General features: G+C 40.8%; 1 protein-coding gene across 6 annotated transcripts in view; it reads left to right on the top strand.

Annotated features, from left to right (window-relative positions):
- htt (huntingtin) overlaps positions 1–24,060 on the top strand; it is a 246,898-nt gene that overhangs the window by 84,479 nt on the left and 138,359 nt on the right. For all 6 annotated transcript variants that reach the window (XM_073047912.1, XM_073047911.1, XM_073047909.1 and 3 more), the window contains 4 exons: positions 10,973–11,084; positions 11,173–11,310; positions 15,754–15,912; positions 17,007–17,104. In XM_073047912.1, the coding sequence (XP_072904013.1) occupies positions 10,973–11,084; positions 11,173–11,310; positions 15,754–15,912; positions 17,007–17,104 (507 nt within the window). The remainder of the gene's footprint in view (positions 1–10,972; positions 11,085–11,172; positions 11,311–15,753; positions 15,913–17,006; positions 17,105–24,060) is intronic.

The following is a 24,060-nucleotide window of genomic DNA, read 5'->3' as shown; positions in this document are numbered from 1 at the left end:
GTAAAAATCAACATAACACTGAAAGAATATAACGTATTGTTTAAAAAGAGCTGCGAAAAAGTAACATTAGAGGACCCGTATAAAGGCGGGAAACAGCAAAAGAGAAAATGGATGTGGTCTACCTGCATATTTTGCATAGTTTGAGAGATAACAAGGCGCCAATTACTTAAACAAATGATTAAGGCTTCGTAAACCAAGAAACCTTATTATCAGAAGTAGTAACCTTGAGTTTACACTGGTCTCTGAGAGAAAGGTGACAGCCAAGCTTAAAAAGATCAGACATGACCTCTTTAAAAGCCTGTCTAGCTCTTAGAACTTCCGGTAAATAAGCTTGAATGATCCGAAACTGTTGATCACGAAATTGTAATATGCGTTTCTTCCTTGATTCACGAAGGATCTGTTCTTTAATCTGATAGTCATAAAAGCGAATGATAATAGAGCGAGGTTTGGCAGAATCCCAATTAGGCGGGGTAACTCGGTGAACTTGCTCAAATTTTGGTAGTTCCTATAATATATCAGGGAATAAATTTTCTAGTATTTGAGCACAAAAATCGGTAAGTTGATTACCCTCCAGTTTTTCAGGAAGCCCAAGGATTCTGATATTGCACCTTCGGTTCCTGGTCTCCAAATCTGTAAGTTTCTTTAGTAATGCGTCGTATTTTTTAAGTTGTTCCTTAGAAATTTTCTTGAAACCTTCGATATCCTTCTACAACACTGGCAGAGATTCTTCATGTAGCTTAATACGAATTTCATGGTCATTCACAGTCTGCTGTATACTTCCAAGTTTCCAATTAAGCGTTTTCAGTTCAGATTTAACCAGGTCGAAGGAATTCTGTAACACGTCAAACTTGGATTCCAAGTCATCCAGTTTATCCAATTTTTCGAGTCTCTCTGACATTTGTTGAAACATTTCAGTCAAAGTCTCTAAAGTAGCCTCTTTTTTAGACTGCTTTCTACTCGTGGTGCTCTCACCGAGATAGGTTTAAACAGCAAAGTAAGCAAATAATTTCGGAGCACTTAGCTTTTGCAACCTACTCCATTACAGCCACTGGAAGTCTCTCTCCCTCAATCTTTTTATGAAGCTTTTATTTCTCTTATTCTTAAAAAAAAAATATCCAGCTGAATGTTCTTCATACAGACCTATTTCTTTATTAAATGTTGATGCAAAAATTTTATCCAAAATCTTAGCTCGAAGACTTGAAAATATTTTACCATCTATTATATCACATGACCAGACAGGATTTATTAAAATCATTACTCACATTTTAATATATGTCGGTTATTGAATGTGATATATTCACCATCCAAAAAAAATCAGAGTGTGTATTATCCTTAGATGCAGAAAAAGCCTTCAATAGGATTGAGTGGAATTATCTTTTTAAGACCCTAGAGAAGCTTAATTTTGGGCCTAATTTTATTTGTTGGGTTAAATTAATTTACTTGTCTCCTACTGCTCAGGTTATTACTAACTCTCAAATTTCTAAGCCCTTTAAATTACAGCGGGGAACTAGACAAGGTTGCCCTCTTAGTCCTTTACTTTTTGCTTTAGCTATAGAACCCCTAGCAATAGCATTTCGAGAATCTAAGGACATTTCTGGTATACTAAGGGAAGGTATGACTCATAAAATTTTGTTATACGCTGATGATATTTTACTTTTTATCTCTAATGCTGAAACTTCTTTACCTTCGGTTCTTTCTTTAATTTCCCAGTTAGTTTTTTTTCAGGATATAAGCTGAACTTACATAAAAGTGAGCTATTTCCTTTAAATGACCTAAAGTCATCAAATGCCAAATTTCCGTTCCAAGTTGTTACAAGTCAATTTACATAACTAGGTGTAACAATTACTAAAAACTTCAAGAATTTATTTAAAGAAAACTTAAACCCCTTATTGAATTATGTGAAAAAGACGCTTTCTAAATGGTCTCCTCTTTCTTTATCCCTAATTGGCCGAATTAATTCGATTAAAATGAAAATTCTTCCTAAATTTTTATATCTTTTTCAGGCTTTACCTATTTTTATTCCTAAGACCTACTTTGATTCTTTAGATTCAATTTTAACATCTTATATTTGGAATAATAAACAAGCTCGTTTAAGTGAAGTTTACCTACAAAGAAATAAAGAGATGGATGGATTAGCCCTACCCAATTTTAGGTTTTACTATTGGGCTGCCAATATAAGGAATATTACTTTTTGGTCCTATTATATTTAGCATAAAGATTGCCCATCATGGGTCTCCTTAGAAGTTAATTCTGTAAAAAAATTCCTCTATTGTCTCTCTTCTTGGATCATACTCTTTTTCAGCAAATAAAACAACAGATAACATAATTGTTAAGCAAAGTTTAAGGATCTGGTCTCAATTTAGATAATTTTTTGGTTTAGCGAATTTTTCATTATCATCTCCCATTCTCCTTAATTTTTTTTTTATCCCTTCCATGACTGACAAAGTCTTTAAGGATTGGGATGAACTAGGTATTAAGTGTTTTTGGGACCTGTTTATCTCAGGATCTCTTGCTTCATTTGACCAATTGTCAACTAAATTTGCACTGCCAAAAACACATTTTTACAGATACCTTCAAATTAGAGATTTCTTACGTTTCCAATTAACTACTTTTCCTATAGGTCCTGATAAAAATTTACTGGACGATCTTTTAAATTTAAAACCTTTTGTTAATGGTTCTATTACCAGTATCTATAACTTGTTGATTGATTCTAGACAAGACTTTTTAGATAAAATAAAAAAAGCTTGGGAGGATGATCTAAATTGTCAGATTTCTGATGAAAGATGGAATAAAATTCTTAAATGGGTTAATAAATCATCTTTCTGTGCTCGTCATTCTCTTCTACAATTTAAAGTGGTTCATAGAGCTTACATTTCTAAACAGAAGCTGTCCAGTTTTTATCCGAACGTTTCTCCACTTTGTGATAAATGCAACTCTGCTGATGCCTATTAATTCATATGTTTTGGTTTTGCCCTAAAATTGAAAAGTTTTGGCGGGAAGTATTCCATACCTTCTTACAACTTTTTAGGGTCCAATTTGACCCAAATCCCCTTACTGCCTTGCTTGGTATTATTGCAAATGAAGATATAACTTTAAATACTCTGAACCTACAGGTTTTAGTTTTTACCTCTCTTTTAGCAAGGAGAGCAATCTTGCTTAAATGGAAGGAGTCTACCCCTCCTACACATCTTCAATGGATACGTGATATTATGTCTTATTTAAATTTAGAGAAGACCCGCTGCTCAGTCTTAAATTCAAAACAATCTTTTTATGATAACTGGGGACCTTTCCTAAATTACTTTTCCAATTTATAAAGTTTAACAGTGCACAGACTTCTATGTATATTTCCATCTTCTCTTCTTAAGCGAATATGTTTTTTTTCTAATTACCCATTATCATCCATCAGCTTTTTTCTTTGGTAGTTGGTAGGGGGTTGACATTTTTTATATAAAAAATTTATTTTATGATGTATGACCTATCTTTAAATTTTTGGTTACAGAGTGGCAATACCTTTATGTGATATGCTATACCATTTTGATTAATTTTATTACAATATATGAATGTACACAATTTATGTTGAGATGTATCTATGTGTTGCACTCTGTAAATCTTGTTTTTTCTTCTGGATAAAAATACTGTAAAAAGAAAGATAGATCTCACCTTTCACCCTGAACTCATAATCTCCAGTTTTAGTCTCGCCCAACCTTGGTGGACACGACCTGTCTTTACCCTATCTATGCCCTCACAATTTTGTTTGCCTCTATCAGATCTCCAGTTAATAGTTCCATTTAATATACTGAAATTCTTACAGTGCTCATTCTCTAGAGCTTCAGCATAGAGTCCTAATCTATCCAACATTTTCTTATAATTCAGGTCCTATAACTCAGTCCCAGAAACATCCTTGTAAATTTTCTCTATACTCATTCAGGCATCTTTCCTGTTGGTAGATGCACACAATACTTCACATGAGGCAAGGCTTGTCCTGCTGTCTCAAAAACATTTTTCTGCCTTAGCAGTACTTAGCAGGCTCTCGTGAGATTTCTTATGTCCTGTGTTCCTATTTTTGACCTACTAAACATGCAGATTAACTGAATTATTATCCTAGATCGTTGTTGTCAGATTTGATTAAAGAATATATAAATTCCATTGAAGTTCTTCATAAACCTGTTAACTTGTAATTTTTTCCCAGTATGATTCATCTTGACTCATGTAAAGAACCAGTGAATCACACTGAATTATTGAATGTGAATGTAGTGGAATATACTCAGTGTCTTTGGTCTTCTGCTGTAGTCCAACTACTTCAGGGTTCAGAATTGCTCTTTTGCACACCACTGTTGTAATGTGGTTGTTTGAGTTATTGTCACCTTCCTGTCAGCTTGAACCAGTCTGGCCATTCTCCTCTGACCTCTCTTATTAACAAGCCATTTTCATCCATAAAACTGCCGCTCACTAGATTTTTTTTTGTTTTTTTGCACCATTCTCTGTAAACTCTAGAAATGTTGTGCATGAAAATCAGTTGTGGTTTCTGAGATTCTCCAACTACCCCATCTGGCACCAACAATCATTCCATGATCCAAAGTCACTTGATCACATTTCTTCTCCATTCTGATGTATGGTCTGAACAACTGAACCTCTTATCCGTGTCTGCGTGCTTTTATGCATTGGGTTGTTTCCACATGATTGACTGATTAGATATTTGCATTAACGAGAAGATGTACCTAATAAAGTGGCCATTAAGTTTAGATAGTTTTATTTGGTCATTTATCGTTCCCCACAAAATAGTTTTATTAGAGGCAGATATGAGGGGTTTATTACAACTGCACAAACTGCAATTTCTTGAGGCTTGAATCTAAACCTTCCATAGATTTTGTAGCAGAATCAATTCTGCTGAGCTATAGAAAGTAATGAACTTATCATCTATCCATTTTATAACAAGTTGGATGTGTTTTTTTTATAAATGAATAAAATATAATGGGCTAATAGTGGCTCAAGTTTCCATAAATTTGCCTTTGCTAATTTGTTTTTCTCTTTGGCATTGATTCTGTGTATAAATGAGGCACAATAAGATTTTTTTTATCTGCCAAAATGTGATGAATTATTAACTGCTCATTGGACTTTAAGATGTAGTAACAGGACTATGTAAAACATTAGACTGATAAATGTTGGGAGTGGGTTTATGCATGTTTCCACAAGGTATGAATGGTGCTGATATTGAGAGCACGAAGCCGAGTCACTTATACTCTTGGGCAAAGTGTAGCTTTCAAAGATTTGATTTATAGATAGAAATATCAGAAGATTCTGCCTTGATCAAAAATTGTGAGTACATAGAATTGGGCTATATTTTGATGATTGGATGTCACACCAGCGGGCACAGACTCATCAAATATAAGAGCTTTACAACTGAGAGCGGAAAACTTACTGCATGTTACACCACAGGCATTTAGGGCAGCATCTATGGGGATGTTCAGGGCTTCCGTGATCATGTCAGTAGCTTCCTCTTGGTTTTCACTACTGCCAGTCATGCAGGTGCTGGTTGGAGACTCAGGAATACCGTCGCACTCAGATATAGAAGGATTCTTCATTGCTATTTCCTTAACAATTTTGTTTTACCAGTTATGGTTGTTGGCCCTGAGCTGAACCCCTGAACTGTGAACACCAGTGGACCACTCTTAATCTGGCCTCTACCTTTTGACACATTTGGCAAGGGTGACCTGACCAAGAGCCAAAACGTAAAGCCCTGACTCCAGCCAACATAGCTCTCTGGGTCATTGAGGCACACTAGCCTCCAAGCCACAAGGTTGTGGTCCTCTTGGAGGGAGAATAGGAAAAGCTTATTTATAATGAGGCACGGTTACACCGTGGACTACCGTAGAAAATGATTACAACTGTGATGGTCAGCATTAAGACCATGGGACATGGGAGCAGAATTGGAGCATTTGGTCCATCGAGTCTGCTCCGCCATTCCATCATCTCTGATTTATGTTTCCCCTCAACCACATTCTCCTGTCTTCTCCCTGTAACCTTCGACATCCTTGCTAATCAAGAACCCATCAACCTCCACTTTAAATATATCCAGTGACTTGCCCTCCACAGCCATCTATGGCAAGGAATTCAATCGAGGTTGTTGGAACAAGAACAGGCATAATAGCCCATGAGGCCTGCCGTTCAATAAGGTCATGTGCTTAGTCTTCTGTCTCATTCAGTTTCCTGTTTGTTTCCCATGTGGCTAATTTATGATGAGGGTGGGTTGGACCTCTAGCATCTTAATTTAAGGAGCAATAAAAGCTAACCTTGCCATTGATGCTTCTATCTTTAGAATGATTAGATGGAGTAAATGTGGAGAGGGTGTTTCCAGTCATGGGAGAATTCAGGACCAGATGGGACAGCCTCAAAATACAAAGTCGTCCCATGAGAGCAGAGATGAGCAATTTCTTTAGCCAGAGGCTGGTGAATCTGTGGAATTCATTGCCACAGTTGGCTGTGGAGGCCAGTTATTGGGAACATGGAGATACAGAGATTGATAAGTTCTCGATTAGGGTGTCAAAGGCTACAGGGAGAAGGCAGAAAAATGGGGTTGAGAGGATAAATAAATTAATCTGATGGAATAGCAGACTCAATGGGCCAAATGACCTAATTCTGCTCCTATGTCTTATGGTCTTAGCCCAATGATGAATTAAAGTACAGCACAAAACTGCCAGAGTAACTCAGCAGACCAGGCAGCATCCATGGAGGGAAATAAACAGGCGATGTTGTGGTTGGGATCTCTCATCTAGATTTCCTTGCTCCTGGTTCAGCACCTGCAGTTTCTTGTTCTAGTGTCTCTAACGAATAAAGTATAATGGTTACAAATGGAAGTAGCAGAAATGTGTGAAATTGTTACCTGAGAAGTCAGTATTGTGCCTAGTCGGAAGATAAGGTGTTTATTTCATTTCTATTCTGTTTCTTTGGAGCAGAGTAGAAGACTGAGAATGTAGTGGCATGGGATGGAGATTCCAAACTACACTTTGGTGTCACAACTGTGCACTGAGTCATCTACACAGAGTCATTTAGTTTCCCCACAATTTTGAACGGAAGGTGCTATCAATACCAAATACAGGTCCACAATCCCTTATCCAAAATTCTGAAATCCAAAAAGCTTAGAAAACCGAAGTTTTTTTCGCCAACAGCTGACGTCACTCAGGTGTGACGTGGCAGCACTAGCAGAGGCCGCCAGACGTCAGTTGTGGCTCAGCACTCGTACTGGTTACACGTGCATTTGCTGTTTGCTGATATTTTGTGTTCACTGTTGACTTTGTTTAATTTCACTGTGAAAATGTCAAAAACAGCTGTAGATACCCCTTATGGGTAACAATGAGAAAAAGAGAAGGAAGCATCTATCATTATCAATAACGCAGAAAGTGGAATTATTGCAGAAGCTTGATCGTGTTGTGTCTGTGTGGTGTCTTACTGAAGAATGTGGTGCCGGAACTACCACTGTATATGATTTAAAGAAACAGACAAGTTACTGAAGTGTTATAGTGACAGTGACATTCTACATTTATTCCAATAAGTCATTTACCATGTGTTTGATTTGGTTTGTTTGAAGCTGTTTATTTTAATGTTTTATTGAATGTTTTTGTTGGAAGTAAAATATTTTTCTTTATTCCCTAAACAATACAGTATAACAACTATTTACATAGCATTTACATTGTACTAGATATTATAAGTAATCTAGAGATGATTTAAAGTATACGGGAGGATGTGCGTAGGTCTAGAGCTCCACCGGGTCCTAAAGTCCACCCACACTGAGCCAGGTTAAATAAGGGACTTGAGCATATGTGTTTTTTGGTATCCAGGGGGTGGGGGGGGGGGGGGGGTCCCGGAACCAATAAGGAGGGATTCTGACATCCGAAAAATTCTGAATTCCGAAATGCAACTGGCCTCAAGGATTTCAGATAAGAGATTGTGGACCTGTATATTATTTTGAAAATATTCCTCATATTGACAGCTACTGAAGAAAAAAAAAATACTTTTTTGTAAGAAGTTTTAAAATACATGGGGCAAGTTGTTTTAAGGTCCAGTTTGGATTTGTTAGCAATTGTTTAGAATTGTTTGTAGTTGATATCTTGGTTGGAACAGTAAGCGAATAACCAAATGCAGTTGTTTAGTTAATTGTTTTGCAGAGGAAGAATTTCATTTCTAAACTTGGTGCCATGTTAAGATGGAAAATGACATCAAGTTTAGAAATGTAGTTAGAGTATTGATGGCCCAATAATGGGTAAGATGTAAACAGGTCAGGACTTGACATCAAAAACTTTGACACATTTCAGTAGATGTGTGGGGGTGAGTTTATTAATTGGTTACATCATGGCCTGGTATGGAAACATGAATGTCCTTGAATGGAAAATCCTACAAAAAGTAGTGGATACAGCCCATTCCATCAAGGGTAAAGCCCTCCTATTCAGCACATCTACATGGGGCACTGTTGAGGGAAAACAGCATCCGTCATCGAGAACCCCCACCATCTAGGCCAGGCTCTCTTTTCGCTGCTGCCGTCAGGAAGAAGGTACAGGAGCCTCAGGTCCTGCACCACCAGGTTTGAGAACAGTTAGTACCCCTCAGGCTCTTGAACCAGAGGGGATAACTTCACTCACCCGATCACTGAATGGTTCACGCAACCACTTTCAAGACTGGTCATCTTGTGTCTTCAATATTTATTTATAATAATAATTACTGTTTTCCTCTCATATTTGCAGCGTTTGTCTCTTGCACATTGGTCTTTCATTGATCCTATTGTGTTTCGTGGATTTACTGAGTATGCCCACAAAAAATGAATCTCAGGGTTGTATATGGTGACATATATGTACTTTGATAATAAATTTACTTTGAACTTTGACTTGTGATTTTTTTTTTTCAACTCTAAACTTTCTGACCTACCAGTAAATGTGCAGGTAAATATATAGGAGCAGATAAGTGTTCTGGTGGGAGGAGGTATGGTGTGCTAGAATAAAAGCTGAAAGTAGGAAATATTATGTAGATAACTTGCATGTTTTGTATGTAGATGTGATAAGTTTCTGAATTCAGGAACCTGAATAATTAGTGTGTTGGTGTCCTTCATTATCATTATCATGAATCATTTATTTGTCTAACCAGCATTTTAGCCCTTTTGGTCTGGGAATGAGAGAAGATAAATCTACTCCTTCAGTTACGAAGCTTTGAAGCTGATGTCCCACATTAAAAACAGCCTCCGTTTGTTAATATGTGAATTTGTTTGATCTGCTTAACGTATTATGGGTTCAAGAAATGGATTTGAATACATAATCCAGGCTGTAATGATCACTGCTAAGAGGTATTGATCCAACATTCAACAGGCAGGAGTGAAGAGAAATTCTGTTGTGTTCTTATCCATAATATTGCAGCCCTGGTAATACTTGGTTGGCTCCATTGGACCAGTTGTATAACTTCAATAATGGAAACTAGATTTCCGGGAAAAAAGTGCTCAGTTTGGAATTCTGCAATTGGGAAGCTATCATGTGGATAGGCGAAAAGATTGAAAATGTTCTCAAAGCTTCCTTGGTTAAAAAGGTGACATTCCCAATAATTCCTCAGAACCCTTGATCCATGAGGGTAGGAAACATTTCTATGATGGGACTGAGAATCTCGAGCTCATGTGTGGGTAGCATACAGAGCAGTGGAAGATGCACAGCACCACAAAATCTACCTGCTTACCTTCCCACTTGTGCCTCACTGGTGATAATATATGCAGGTCTCAGATTGTCCTTGGAAGTCATAGGACCAGAGTAGAAGCAATTAATCCATGATTTGATGGGCTGTTGAAGGAGGATGATGCAATGCTGAAGGTGTCATTGTTTTGACAGCACATCAAGCTGAGGGAACTGCTATCTGCTGGTGTGGGTGTGAAGAATCCAAGCTCAACATCTCCCTTAATCACCTCCACCAAAAAATTGGTTAAAAGATCATTTAGTTTATTACAGTTTCTGAGTAGCTAAATAATTAACATATTAAGGAAGTTACTATGGAATCATTGCATAGAATTTATTAAGATGTAATTTTGTTTGCGAGCTCAATCATAATAAGTTTAGGATTTCCTTGTGTTTCCACCAGCTGTTCCCCTGCTGTGCAACTTTCCATTTGTGTCCTTTTGAAATCATTCACTTTTGGGAGTTATGTTTGTGTGGAATGGAGATAAGTTTCTCCCATTTTTTTTGAAGTGTCTTGTGAAGGAAACATTATTCACCAATTTGACACAATTGGAACTTATGGTGTTTAATCTTGTGTTTGGATTAATGTTTACAGGTAAATGTCCAAAGGCAGATTATATCATGTACACAGTGTAAATCCTGAGACTTTGCTCTTATCTTTCCCCAAATTGGCCATTTATTTTGTCACAAGGGTCAGGAAGTCCTTTCGTCCCCCAGTAGTATTATTGAAAATTGAGGTGTAAAAATTTGCTTGAATCTGAAGTAAAAAAAGCAATGTGCTGGAAGAACAGCAGGTTGAGCAGCATCTGCAAGTGAAAGGAATTGTCAGTATTTTGAGTCAAAACATCATTACTGTGTTTTGCTCTACCCCCACAGGTGCTGCTTGACCCAGAGTTCCTCCAGCAGATTGTTTGTTACTGAAGATAGCCCTCATTCAATACCACAACATTACCATTAATTTTCATTGAATTGTGCACAGAAATGCAAGATCTGAGCATTTTCCCGTGTGACTGTTAGGATACAAATGAGATAGGCTAAGGCAGTACCAGGAGATCACGCAATGATGATTCAGAAATGATCCATAAGTGGCTATGATGCTCCAGTTTCTCCAGCAGTTGGAAGAACTGGTTGTAGAATACCTTGTTGCTCACTGAATTTAATAACTCAAAGTTTGATCACTTGACTTCAAAAATTATTTTTGCCTTTCAAACAGTCATGTTGGATAATGACAAATAAAGCAAATCTTTATCTTCCTTTATCTTTATAAACAGCCATGCCGGATAAAGGGAGACATTGGCCATTATACTGATGAAAATGCAGCACCTTTAGTCCATTGTGTTCGTCTTCTTAGTGCATCTTTCCTTTTAACCGGTCAGAAGAATGGTAAGCTGCTGTATTGGAATGGCATCAGCTTTCATCTTTTTTTGTTCTTGCTGTGGAATATTTCATTCAAGATTTTTCTTTGATACAGGTCTTATCCCTGACAGAGAAGTCCGGGTGAGTGTCAAAGCATTGGCCGTTAGTTGTGTTGGAGCAGCCATTGGACTTCATCCTGAAGCTTTCTTCAATAAACTATACAGGACTTCGCTTGAAGTTCTAGAGGTTCAAGGTAATTGGATTAGTATGGTGTGTTTCCAAGAGTGAGTCACAACTGCAGTAATGATGGAATAATTTATTGATTATTGAAAGAAAAATGGAGAGGTGTGTGTGGCTAGATTGATCTTGGAGTAGGTTAATAGGACGGCACAAGATCCTGCACCGAAGGGCCCGTTCTGTGCTGTATTTATTGTTCTATGTTAATATTCTGATCCTGGGATTATCAGTAACTGTTGTAAGATTGTGTGTTACACAAAGGAAAAAGCCACTGCCTTTACAGAACTGCTTTATTAGTTGTAATGTAAAAAATAATGAATTACCTTCCCCAATAACCCTTCCTAGTGTTCTCATTCTCTTTCCTGCTACCCAGTATCTTTCTTCAAATTTTTATCTCTTTGTCTCTGCCTACATTTCTGTTCCTTCCACCCCTCACCATTTTCTTCCTTCTCTCCCATACTGATCTGCTCTTCTCTTTCCTGACCTCTTCCATTTCCTCCACTGCTACTTCTCAGGATTGAACCTTCTAGTTATGTTTATAGAAAGATGGCAGAAATGATCTTGCCAGGTCATTAACCTGTCCATTGACTGTGAGGTTATAACTCATGCATATGAGGGAGGCTAATAGTGCATCAGTCCAAGGTGGATCAAAGCCCAGTCAGAAAGCACTACAATGCAGAAATAAGCCCTTCGGCACTTCTAGACCATGCCGAACTATTTATCTGCTCAGTGCCATCAAATTGCATCGTTCCATAGCTCTCCCTAGCCCTCCCAGGCATGTACCTACACAAATTTCTTTTAAATGTTGAAATTGAACTTGCATCCACCACTTTGGCAGATAGCTCGTTCCACACTCTTACCTCCCTCGGAGTGAAGAAGTTCCACCTCATGTTCCCCTTCAGCACTTCACCTTTCACCCTTAACCCATGACCTCCAGTTCTACTCATGAGGAACGTTTGATGGCTCTGGGTTTATACTTGCTGGAATTTAGAAGGATGAGGGGGGGGGATCTCATTGAAACCTTTCGAATGTTGAAAGGCCTAGACAGAGTAGATGTGGAAAGGTGGGGGAGTCTAGGACAAGAGGGCACAGATTCAGGATAAAAGGCATCCATTTAAAACAAGAGATGCAGAGAAATTTCTTTAGCCAGAGGGTGGTGAATTTGTGGAATTTATTGTCACAGGCAACTGTGGAGGCCAGGTCTTTGGGTGTATTCAAGAGCTTGATTAGTTCTTGATTGGACACGACATCAAAGGTTACGAGGAGAAGGCTGGGGAATGGGGCAGAGGAAGGGATAAAAGCATAGCCAATGGTGGAGCAGACTCGATGGGCCAAATGGCCTAATTCTGCTCCTGTGTCTTATGGTCTTATAATTTTGTACACCTCTTTCACGTTCCCCCCATTTTTCTATGCTCCAGGGAATAAAGCTCTAACCGATTCAACCTTTTCATATAAACTGAGGTCCTCAAGTTCTGGCAACATCCTTGTAACCTTTCTCTGCACTCTTTCAAACTTATTGATATTGTTTTTGTAGGTAGGTGGCCAAAACTGCATGCAATACTCCAAAACTTCAACATGACAACTCAACTCCTGTACTCCTTTTCTAATGAGGTTGGGCGAGACTAGAATTAGAGGTCATAGGTTAAAGGTGAATTATTTAAAGGGAAATCGGAGGGGGAATTTTCCTATTCGGTGGTGTGAGAGTGGAATGAGTAGAAGGAATGGATGTGGGTTCAATTGCAACATTTAAGGAAACAGTGAGAAGCAGTGAAAAGCTTTTGTCTGTGTCATGCAGACAGATCTTGCCATATGTAAGTACATCAGGGTAGTAAAAAGAAAACAATATAGAATATAATGCTGTGGCTACAAAGTGCAAGTGCATTGGCAACGTACAGTACTGTGCAAAGTGTTAGGCATGTATATATAGCTACAGTACCTAAGACTTGCACAGTACTGTATTTGTCAAAATGGAGCAGAGAGAGAATTTGTAAATCTGACTGGAGGAAAGGATGTTGGAAGTGGTGAAGGTGGAGTGCTGCAGGAAAGGTGTGTGATAAGTGGCAGGGGGTAGTGCGGGTGCAGACACACCCACCTCTGAGACACCAGGCAAGGTCATTTGATTCCAGACAGCTGGTTTATTGATTGTTACAGAATGTCTCTGGTGCTTCCCACTCCCTCTCCTCTCCTTTCTTTTCTCAACCATGATTCCCTCTCCCTGCCCCATTCCCACTCTCAGTCGACAATAGAGACCCATATCAGAATCAGGTTTATCATCACTCATGTGTCATGAAATATGTTGTTTTTTTTTGCAGCATTTAATAAGTAGTGGGAGCTTGTTCCCATTACCACCCATGGTTATAACAACCCTCAGGAACCATGAGTCTGATGACAGTGAGATAAACCATCTTTGAGTCTGGATTTTGTATCTTCTGCCTGATAAGAGAGGGGAGAGGGGAGTTGAGAGTAGGTAGGAAGGATCATTGGTTACGTTGGCTGCTTTCCTGAGACAGCTGGAAGTGCAGACTGAATCCATGGAGGGGAGGCTGGATTGCGTGGTAGACTGGGCTGTGTTCACAACTCAGTAACTTCTTGTGGAGAATTTGCCATTCCATGCTGTGCTGTATCTGGAAAGGATGCATGTATAAAAATTTGAGTCAAGCAAAATTTATTTTGCCTTCTGAGGACATAGAGGCATTTGTGTGCTTTTTACCTGTAGTGTCTGTGGCTGGGCCAGGACAAATTGTTGGTGATAATTGCAGCTGGGAACTTGAAGCTCACAACCATCTCCATCTCAACATCATTAATCCAGACAAGGTCACGTAATCTGTCCAGCTTCCTGAAGTCAATGGCCAGCTCCTTCCTATTGCTGACATTGAAGGAAAGTTTGTGGTATTGACACTATACTGTTGGATGCTATCTCCTTCCTACACTCAGTCTCATCTTTATTTGAGATCCAGCCCACCACAGTGATGTTGATTGCAAACCTTTGCCATCACACAAAATTGTAAGTAGGGGAGTATGTGAAGCGGCTTCAAGCTGATTTGGATAAGCTGGGTAAGTCCTCAGGACGAGGGAAAAAAAGCCTAGATTACTTCCTGTAATTTCCAGTATTCAAGTGTAAAGGACAACAAAATAACCGCTACTCCACATCTGATGCAGCACAAAAAAAACCAAAATGGTAAAGAACACAATAATAAAAACCATAATACAGATAAATACGTAAGATAGCTTGTATACACGCATTGTATGTCCATAAAGCAATGCTAAGCACAGGATTGTCTTGTACTTAAGGTGACTGATAGGAAATGATAAAATAGTGGTGGTGGGGTGAGTTAGTGGGTGGAGGTGTTGATCAGCCTTAATGCTTGGGGAAAGTAACTGTTTTTGAGTCTGGTGGTCTTGGTGTGGATGGAAGGTAGCCTCCTCCCTGATGGGAGTAGGACAAACAGTCCATGAGCAGGGTGGGTGGAATCCTTCATGATGTTACTGTCCCTTTTCCAGAGTCTTTCTGTGTAAATATCCTTGATGGCGGGTAGGCTGGTGCTGGAGATGCTATATTTTGATGTGAAGTTTGCAGCGTACTGAAAAAGATGAGGACTTTTGGAAATGAGAGGTAAATGGTGAAAGATATGTACACCAAAAACCAACAAGTAAGTGCAGGAATGCAGGAGGTATGTTATGATGGGGCTTGTGAGCAGGAATAAAATGTACTTCAACCTGATGGGACCACATCTGGAGTTCTGTACATTTCCTTTAGATAAATTTCTCGCATTTGCAAATTTTAATATTTGTTCCGATGTGAGATGTAAAATGGCTTGGTGGCAGTGGCCTCTCTGGGTCCAACAAATGGTGCAAAAGTGTGTGCTAAACATTTTTCTTGTGATCATTGTTAACTAAGTCTGGTTCATTGGTGAGACTGGTGGGGAGCTGCAATGCCTCAGTTGTTGCATGGTATGGTGTCTCCTGTTACAGTTGCACAAGGGAGGAGGTACTGAAGGTGATATGGGAGAGAAACAGATGCGGCGGGCATGCTGGAAATATCATCCATATTGGGTCAGGGACTAGCCCCTCCCGTCGGTGCTGCTCTCCAGTGTCGTACCTTGGAAGGCAAGCTGGAATGCTTGTGGCTGGCCCAGCATGCTACAAGCTGGTTTGCCTTCATCTGTTGAACCAGCAAAAAGAGGAACTGCTGTAAACTTGCAGAACTTTCTTGCAGAAACAGGACAACATCCCATGCACCATCAGTTTTCAGGCCATGCTATTTAAGGACCTGTGCTAATACTATTTTGTGACTGTATGTGCTGTGTGTGACTGTATGTACTATGTTTTGCACCTTATCCCTGGAGAAATGCTGTTTCGTTTGGCTGTATACATGTGTATGGTTGAATGACAATTAAACTTGAACTTGAAATATTTTCGGAGATGACCTCATCATGTTTTAATTCTTCTCATTCCACAGAAGAACAGTGCATATCAGACATTTTGAAATATGTCAGCCATGGAGATCCACAAATAAGAGGTGCCACAGCACTCCTCTGTTCAACATTCATTCACTCTGTTCTGATTAAGACTCGATTTAATCCAGAAAGTTGGCTTGCTGTGGTGCGAGGCACAACAGGTAAATGGATAATATCCTTCTAATATGCTGTTAGTCTGATAGTTTGTGTGATGTTACTTGTTTAAGTATCTTTTAAATGTTGTGAATGGACCTGATTCAACTGCTTCCTCTAGTAGCTCATTTCATATACTGATCAGTCTGGGTGGAAAAGTTGCCCCTCAGCTTCCTATAAAATCTCTCCCCTCACTCTTTAACTTATGCCTTCTCATTCATGGTTTACTCTGGGGGGGGGGGGGGAAGAAAGTAAACATGAGTTACTATAGATGCTAGAAATCCAGAGTAACTAATGCACTTGCGCGCGCGCTCTGTCTCTTGCGCTCTCTGTCTCTCGCGCTCTCTGTCTCTCGCGCTCTCTGTCTCTCGCGCTCTCTGTCTCTCGCGCTCTCTGTCTCTCGCGCTCTCTGTCTCTCGCGCTCTCTGTCTCTCGCGCTCTCTGTCTCTCGCGCTCTCTGTCTCTCGCGCTCTCTGTCTCTCGCGCTCTCTGTCTCTCGCGCTCTCTGTCTCTCGCGCTCTCTGTCTCACGCTCTCTGTCTCTCTCGCTCTCTCTCTCTCTTGCTCTCTCTCACACACGTGCTTACGTGCTTTCTGCTGGAGGAATTCAGCAGGTCAGGCAGCATCTATGGAAAGGAATAATGAGTTGATGTTTCGAGCTGAGACCCTTCATCAGGATATGGTCTTGGCCTGAAACAATGACTCCTTATTCCATTGATGCTGCCTGGTCTGCTGAATTCTTCCAGCATGTGTGTGTGTGTTAACTTGCAGAAAATGTCCATGCATTCACTATAAATATGCCCCTCATGTTTTATACACCTCTGCAGGATCACTCTCCATTCTCCTAAGCTCCAGTGAATAAAGTCACAATCTGCTCATTCTCTCCATAATCCTCATTCTCTCCATAACCCAACATCCTCGTATATTTCCTCTGCACTGTTTCCAGTTTAATGGCATCTTCCCTGCAGCAGGGTGACCTCTCCAAATGCAGCCTAACCAACCCACACAACTGTTGTGTGTGATAGATATCTACGTGCAAATTAATACAGCAATCTTTCCTGAGCACATCAATTCATGGACTTGTTCCCTGTCTTTCTTTCCAGGGTATGGCATCAGTTTGGAGGATTGTGTTCCTTTACTCCAGAAGACCCTGAAGGATAAATCATCTGTGACTTGCAAAATGGCTTGTGCTGCAGTAAGGGTAGGTATTGCTTTCCTGAAGGCAAAATTAATACGATAAAACTTTTTATTAACTCGCATGTAGGATATTCATTAATACAGATTTTTGTATTAGTTCTTTCATTGTTATGTTTTGTTATCAAGACAGGCAATAGATTTTAGTGGTACATTTTGATTGGAACATAGAACAGTACAGACCAATCTGCCCATGATGTGTGCCAACCATTTATTTTCAAGGTCAATCAAACCCTTACCTCCCTGATATCCCTTAATTTTTCTTTCTCTAAGTACCTATCCAAGAGGCTCCCAAATGTTCCTAATGTATCTGCCTGTACCACCACCCCTGACAGTGTATTTCACACAGCTACCACTCCCCTTGTTTTTTAAAAAAACTATCTCTGACAATAACTTCCTCCAATCACCTTAAAATTATTCATCCTCATTCAAGCCATTTCTGCCCTGGGGAAAAAGTCTCTGGCCATCCACTCTATCGAGGCCTCTTAATATCTTGTATAACTCTATCAAGTCACTTCTCAACATCCTCTCCAAAGTGGAACAACCCTAGCTCGCTCAACCAATCCTCATAAGTAGTGGAACAGCTTTGCTACAGAGAGATTGAGGCATATTATTCAATTACAAAATTGTGTTAACAAAAGGCATGATATAACAAAATGTATATCAACAGAAGGTAGTTAGTGGTTAGTACAACACCTTACAGTGCCTGCAACCCAGGTTCAATTCTGGCTGCTCGCTGTCCGTAAGGAGTTTGAACGTTCTCCTGTGACCGAGAGAATTTCCTGCAGGTGCTCCAGTTCCCTCCCACATTCCAAAGATTTATTAATTAGTTGGTTAATTGGTCATTGTAAATTTTCCCATGATTAGGCTAGGGTTAAATCAGGGGTTGCTGGGTGGCGTGGCTCAGAGGGCCAGAAGGGCTTGTTCTGTGCAGTATCTCCGTAAATGTATAAAAGTGCCTGATTAAGCGTCAATAATGGATGCAAACTCCTAGTTGAAGTGCTTTAAATGTTGTATCTGTTTACCAAGAAAAAAAGATTTTGGAAAATCTTTAACTTTTTAAAAATTTTCTTTGTCTTGTTTCAGTAAATCAGAGTGTTGTGGAGCTAAAAGATCAAGCTGAACATGGAGGAAGTACTATTAATGCTCAGAGCACCTAGAATGTTAATGTTACCAAGTTGTATGAGGTGGCTGTGGGTAAAGATCGCAGAAGTGCTAGTCACAGTCTTCCTCCGTCAAGGGTGGAGGAAGGGCCAAAAGTGGAAAAATCCACAAATCTTGTTCAGATATGGGGAAGATGGTAAAGTTGAGATTAAAGACTTGGCAGTATAAAGTCGGTGTTTGGGAAACTTCGAATCAATAGGTCACAGTTAACAGCTATCTAGATAACACACAAATACATCACAAATCTATCTCATGACAAATAGGATTCACCTGACACTGCGGGAGAGATCTCTCGGGTCAGACAACTTATGCAGTGATGTAACTTCATGAGTGTATGACTCCAGGGAAAAGGTTTTATTTTACACTGTAGCTTGAAACACTGCCGGGGTGGTGATGGAGATGTTGCCAGGGTGCTGGCAGAGGCAGAAACATTAGGGCCATTTAAGAGACTAAAGATAGGCACATGGATGAAAGAAAAAAAAGACAGGGTTATGTGGGAGGGAAGGGTTAGATTGATCTTGGAGTAGGTTAAAGGGTTTCACACAATATTGTGGGTGAAGAGCCTTTACTGTGCTGTACTGTTCAGTGTTCTTTATGATGCGATGTGTTTGCTGAACATTGTGGGCATGCAATGTTGGTGCCAAAATATGTAGCAACACTTGTGGGCTAATTCAGCTCCTATATCTTATGGCCTTTGTATTGCAAAGGTTGCTGAAGTTCGTAGCATTGGTTGGGCAGGATGGCTGCTGCTGGGGTACTTCAGTGATTGGGCAGAAACTCCGCCAGGGAACAGAAATTGACATCATGGAACCTGAGTAGTTGTTTGCTCACTCAAACTTGAGATCACTCACAAGGTTGTGGTTTATCCCGTTTTAGCCTCAGCATCGCCTTTCCCCATTCTCTATAGCGTTGACTCCTTGGTGTATATAACTGATGAGAAAATATAAACAGGTATAAAGCACCCTACTTCAGACCTGCCCTACCATTAAATATGATCGTCATAGGTGACCTACCTCAGACCACATCTCTGCCTGCTCCCTTTTATTTTAGTTTTAAATTTACTTATTTATAACATGTAGAACACATCAAAGCATACATGCATTGTTTGCTTTAACAACTACACCCTATCCTTGTTGTATGCGGGGGATAAAGTGAATAATTATTTAAATGGAGAAAATAGGAATGCGTTCCAGAGGGCTTTGTAAATTTGTTTTATTTGTAATTTACTCAAATTTTCATACCAATACGACACAAAAGCAGTACCACAAGGCAACATTCGTATTATATTTCATCAATTTAAGGTAATATTCAGTGTAATAAATCATAGGAAGTTAACATACTAGGGTGTACAGTACTCACCAACAGTGGCAGGTGTGTTCGCTGCGGGAGATGAGTGGTGGTTGTGGTGTCGGGCAGCTTTACGTGGATAAGGTGGATGGTTGTGGTCGTCAGGATCATTTCAAGCACAGTAAGGGGTGAAGGGAGACTCACAGAACTCTTAGAACTGCTGGCAGCAGGAGATGACGACACGGTTTGAAGAAAGTGGCGAGGGTTGTTTGCTTGGCAGCATTTTGTTTTTCAGCATAAATTTGCTTGTAAGGAAGAAAGGTTGACGGCAGGGAACGACTGAAATGCTGACTCCGTTCTATACTTGGGTCCATGTTCATTGCCATTTGTGCCAAGTGTTCCGACTTCCACCATTCCCTCACCGTTGGTAAACTCCTGGGATTTTCAAACTCATCTGTTGCTTGCAGCATCTGAGAGATTGTTCACCGTTAAAAAAAAAACGCCTTGAATGTGGATCACACCTTGGTCGAGTGGTTGAATCAGCGATGTTGTGTTAGGCGGCAGGAAACGCAGTTATGTTAAGCTGAATGCTCTCCAAATGTTCAGGATGGGCTGGCGCATTGTCAAGCAACGAAAGAACTTTAAAGGCAAGATTCTGTTCCCAAGCAGTTGCGTCCCAGAGCTGTGTTACCTTCACCTGATGCCGCACTGTTTATAATTTCCAACTTTTTTTTAAGTGTTAAAGTGGTTCTCTGCTGCTCGGCTGATGGCCCAGGACATGACATCAGATGCTTAGGAGGCATAGTTAAATATTTGAAGCACAAAATCACTGCACCGTAGGTAAAGCCAACAAAAGATTAATAGTGCAAGATCGCACATACACAGCTTGCCCAAACCAATGCAAGACTGGTGGGAGTGAGACTGAGGCATGCGCACCTGACCTGTATTGGCAGGAAAGTGGTATTTCTCATCCCAACAGTGAGACTGTGAGGCGTGAGAAGGTGATTTGTATTGGCGGGAAAGCAGTGCTCCTTACATAACTGAGTTTTGGACGCATATAAGGAGACATTGATAGAAATAGGTTCCTCACATAACTGTGAATCCGCATTGTCTGAAGACGCAGGTTACAAGGATAGGGTGTAATATAATCTGAGGATGTGCTGGGGGTAACCTGCAAGTGTTGACACATATTCTGTGCCATCATAGCATTCCCACAGTGTTCAGCAGAAATAACACTCAGCCAACATACAGCAAAATAGTAACAGGAATACAAATCCTTTGCCCCTACCCACACTCAGACAAGCCACTTCTGGCCTCTGACATCCAGTCTGTACTCAGACATTGGTTCTCGAACCTCTGGATTCAGCAACCCACTGGCTTAGACCTCCAGACTCTCTGACCTCTGCCTTTGGACTCTTTCTCCAATCTTACAAAAAAATCTTATCTACCTCTTTAAAAGCTTCCAGTTCAAACACGAGCACGACCCTCCAGTGCAGACAATTCCAGAGATTCATCAACATCTATGTAACAAAATTTTATGTATCAGTTTTCATATCTTGTTGATATCCGCTTCTTTGAGACTCATGCACAAAGGCAAACAACTTAGCACTCTCTCCTTCTACCTATCGCTCCTCTGCATCTGGTCCACCTGTCACTTCCAAGATCTTCCACTGCTCTTTCCCTTCGTCTGAATGAAGGGTCTCATCTGCAGATGCTGCCTGACCAGCAGAATTCAATGGTTCCATTTAATATCAGAATGTATACAATATACAATCTGCAATTCTTACTCTCCGCAGACATTCTTGAAAAAGAAGAAAAACCCCCCCAAAGAATGAATGACAGAAAAAAGATGCAAGAACCCAAAGCCCTCTGTCTCCCTCCCACACACAAGCAGCATCAACCATCCCCTTGTCCCAAATTACTCTAGCTTAAAGCATCAGCATTCCCACCACCCACCATGCAGGCAACAGCAAAGTCCCAGAGAGACCAAGGTCTACAGTACATCAAAAACTGTACACGTAAAGAAGGCCAACATATTACTTGCCAACTTAATTGCTTCCTGTATTTGCATACCATCATTTTGAGATTTGGGCACCAGAACACAGGATCTCTCCGAATTTCACTCTCCATTTAGATAATTCGCAGTGCATGATCTTGCACTTTCACGCATTGAACTTCCATTTGCCAAGTTTACATCCACTTACTCAATCTGTCCACATCATGTCACAGGGTCCAAATATGTCTATCCACCTGTGTACAGTGCCTGTAAAAAAAATACTCACCCACCCCTCTTGGAAGTCTTCATGTTTTATAACATTGAATCACAGTGGATTTAATTTGGCTTTTTTGACACGAGAAAAGACTCTTGTGTCAGTGGAAACAAATTTCTACAAAATGGCCTAAATTTATTACATATATTAAACACAAGATAATTGATTGCATAATTACTCACCCCCTTCAAGTCATTATTTAGTAGATGCACCTTTGGCAGCAATTACAGCTTTGAGTCTGTGTGGATAGGTCTCTACCAGCTTTACACATCTGGACCCTGTACTTTCTCCCCATTCTTCTTTACAAAACTGCTCAAGCTCTGTCAGATTGCATGGGCATCGTGAGTGAATCTTTACAAAACTGCTCAAGCTCTGTCAGACTGCACGGGCATCGTGAGTGAACAGCCAGCCATGAATCCTCAATTGGACTGAGGTCTGGACTCTAACTTGGCCACTCCAGGCCATGAACTTCGTAGTTTTTAAGCCAGTCCTGTGTAGCTTTGCCTCTATGCTTGGGGTCCATTTTCTTGCTGGAAAACAAATCCTCTTCCAAGTCGCAGTTCTCTTGCAGACTGCATCAGGTTTTCCTCCAGAATTTCCCTGTATTTTGCTGCATTCATTTCACCCTCTACCTCAACAAGACTTCCAGGGCCAGCTGCAGTGAAGCATCCCCACAGCACGATGCAGCCACCACCATGCTTCATAGTAGGGATGGGGTGCTTTTGATGATGTGCAGTGTTTGGCCTATGCCAAACATAACATTTAGTCTGATGGCCAAAAAGCACTATTTTGGTTTCATCAGATCATAGAACATTCTTCCAGCTGACTTCAGTGTCTTCCACATGCTTTCTGGCAAACTCTAGCTGAGATTTCATGTGAGTTTTTTTCAACAGCGACTTTCTCTTTGCGACTCTCCCATAAAGCTGTAACTGGTGAAGCACCTGGGCAACAGTTATATGCACAGTCTTTCCCAGTTCAGCCACTGAACCTTGTAACTCCTCCAGAGTTGTCATAGGTCTCTTGGTGACCTCCCTCACTTGTCCCCTACTTGTACATCACAGTTTTTGAGGACTGCCTGCTCTAGGCAGATTTACAGCTGTATCATATTCTTTCCATTTCTTGACAATTGACTTAACTGTACTCCAATGGATATTCATGACTTGGAAATTTACTTGTATCTATCTCCTGATGTGTGGTTTTCAATAACCTTTTTGCAGAGTTGCTTGGAGTGTTCTTTTGTCTTCATGGTGTAGTTTTTGCCAGGATACTGACTTACCAACAGTTGGACCTGGTGTATTTTTACTACAATCAATTGAAAGACTGTCACTGCATACAGGTGATCTCCTTTTAACTAATTACGTAACTGTAGCGATGTGCTACACACAGCGCTGAAATGACACGCAGTCGGTAAGTCGTTTCGAGACTAGTTTATTCAAACTTCGCGGCGCTAGCATTTAATCCCTAGCGCCCGCCCTCTCTGGGCGGAAATGACATCAGAGGTGCATTACCAAAGTCTCCCCCTGCGCACTGGCTATTTGTGAGCCGGTTCACCTGCGCAGAAAGTGGGTCGCCACATAACCCCCCGCAGAACCGGTGATACACCCCCCAGTGTCCACAGTCTGGATCAGCCTCTGTTTGGGAGGTCTGCCTCTGCGCCACGGTGCCTGAACCTCGACCGGCTGCGCCAAGTCCACATAGGCTGGTTTGAGTCGGTCCACCGTGAAAACCTCCTCTTTCCCCCCAATGTCCAGAACGTACGTGGACCCGTTGTTGTTGATCACCTTGAACAGCCCCTCGTACGGCTGCTGGCATTTAATCCCTAACTTGCTGGAGACCAGCCGGACGGTTGTCCTGATAGATGGGTGTGCCAAACCGTGTATGGAGTCGAAAGCTCGCCGCCTCCAGGCTGCAGGGATGATGGGGCGAGGTTGGCCGGTAGCCACATTGCACAGGAGGGTCCTCTCACCTGGGCCTACGAGAAAGTCCTGCAGCTGCAAACCCGAGACTGCGGTCCTGTAGCTGGGCATCTCGTCGTCTGCCTGCTGTGCCTCCGACAGTGCTGCAAAGTTCACCCCCAGGGACAGGGCCTGGACAGCTGGTCTGGAGAGTGCATCCGCCACGACGTTGTCCTTTCCCGAGACATGCTGGATGTCCGTCGTGTACTCAGAGATGTAGGACAGATGTCACTGCTGGCGAGCCGATCAGGGATCGGACACCTTCGTGAACGCGAAGGTCAACGGTT

This window comes from Hemitrygon akajei, chromosome 6 (genome assembly GCF_048418815.1).
Source record: "Hemitrygon akajei chromosome 6, sHemAka1.3, whole genome shotgun sequence".
In the NCBI taxonomy this organism is placed as follows: Eukaryota; Metazoa; Chordata; class Chondrichthyes; order Myliobatiformes; family Dasyatidae; genus Hemitrygon; species Hemitrygon akajei.
This window is presented reverse-complemented; position numbering and strand designations above follow the sequence as displayed.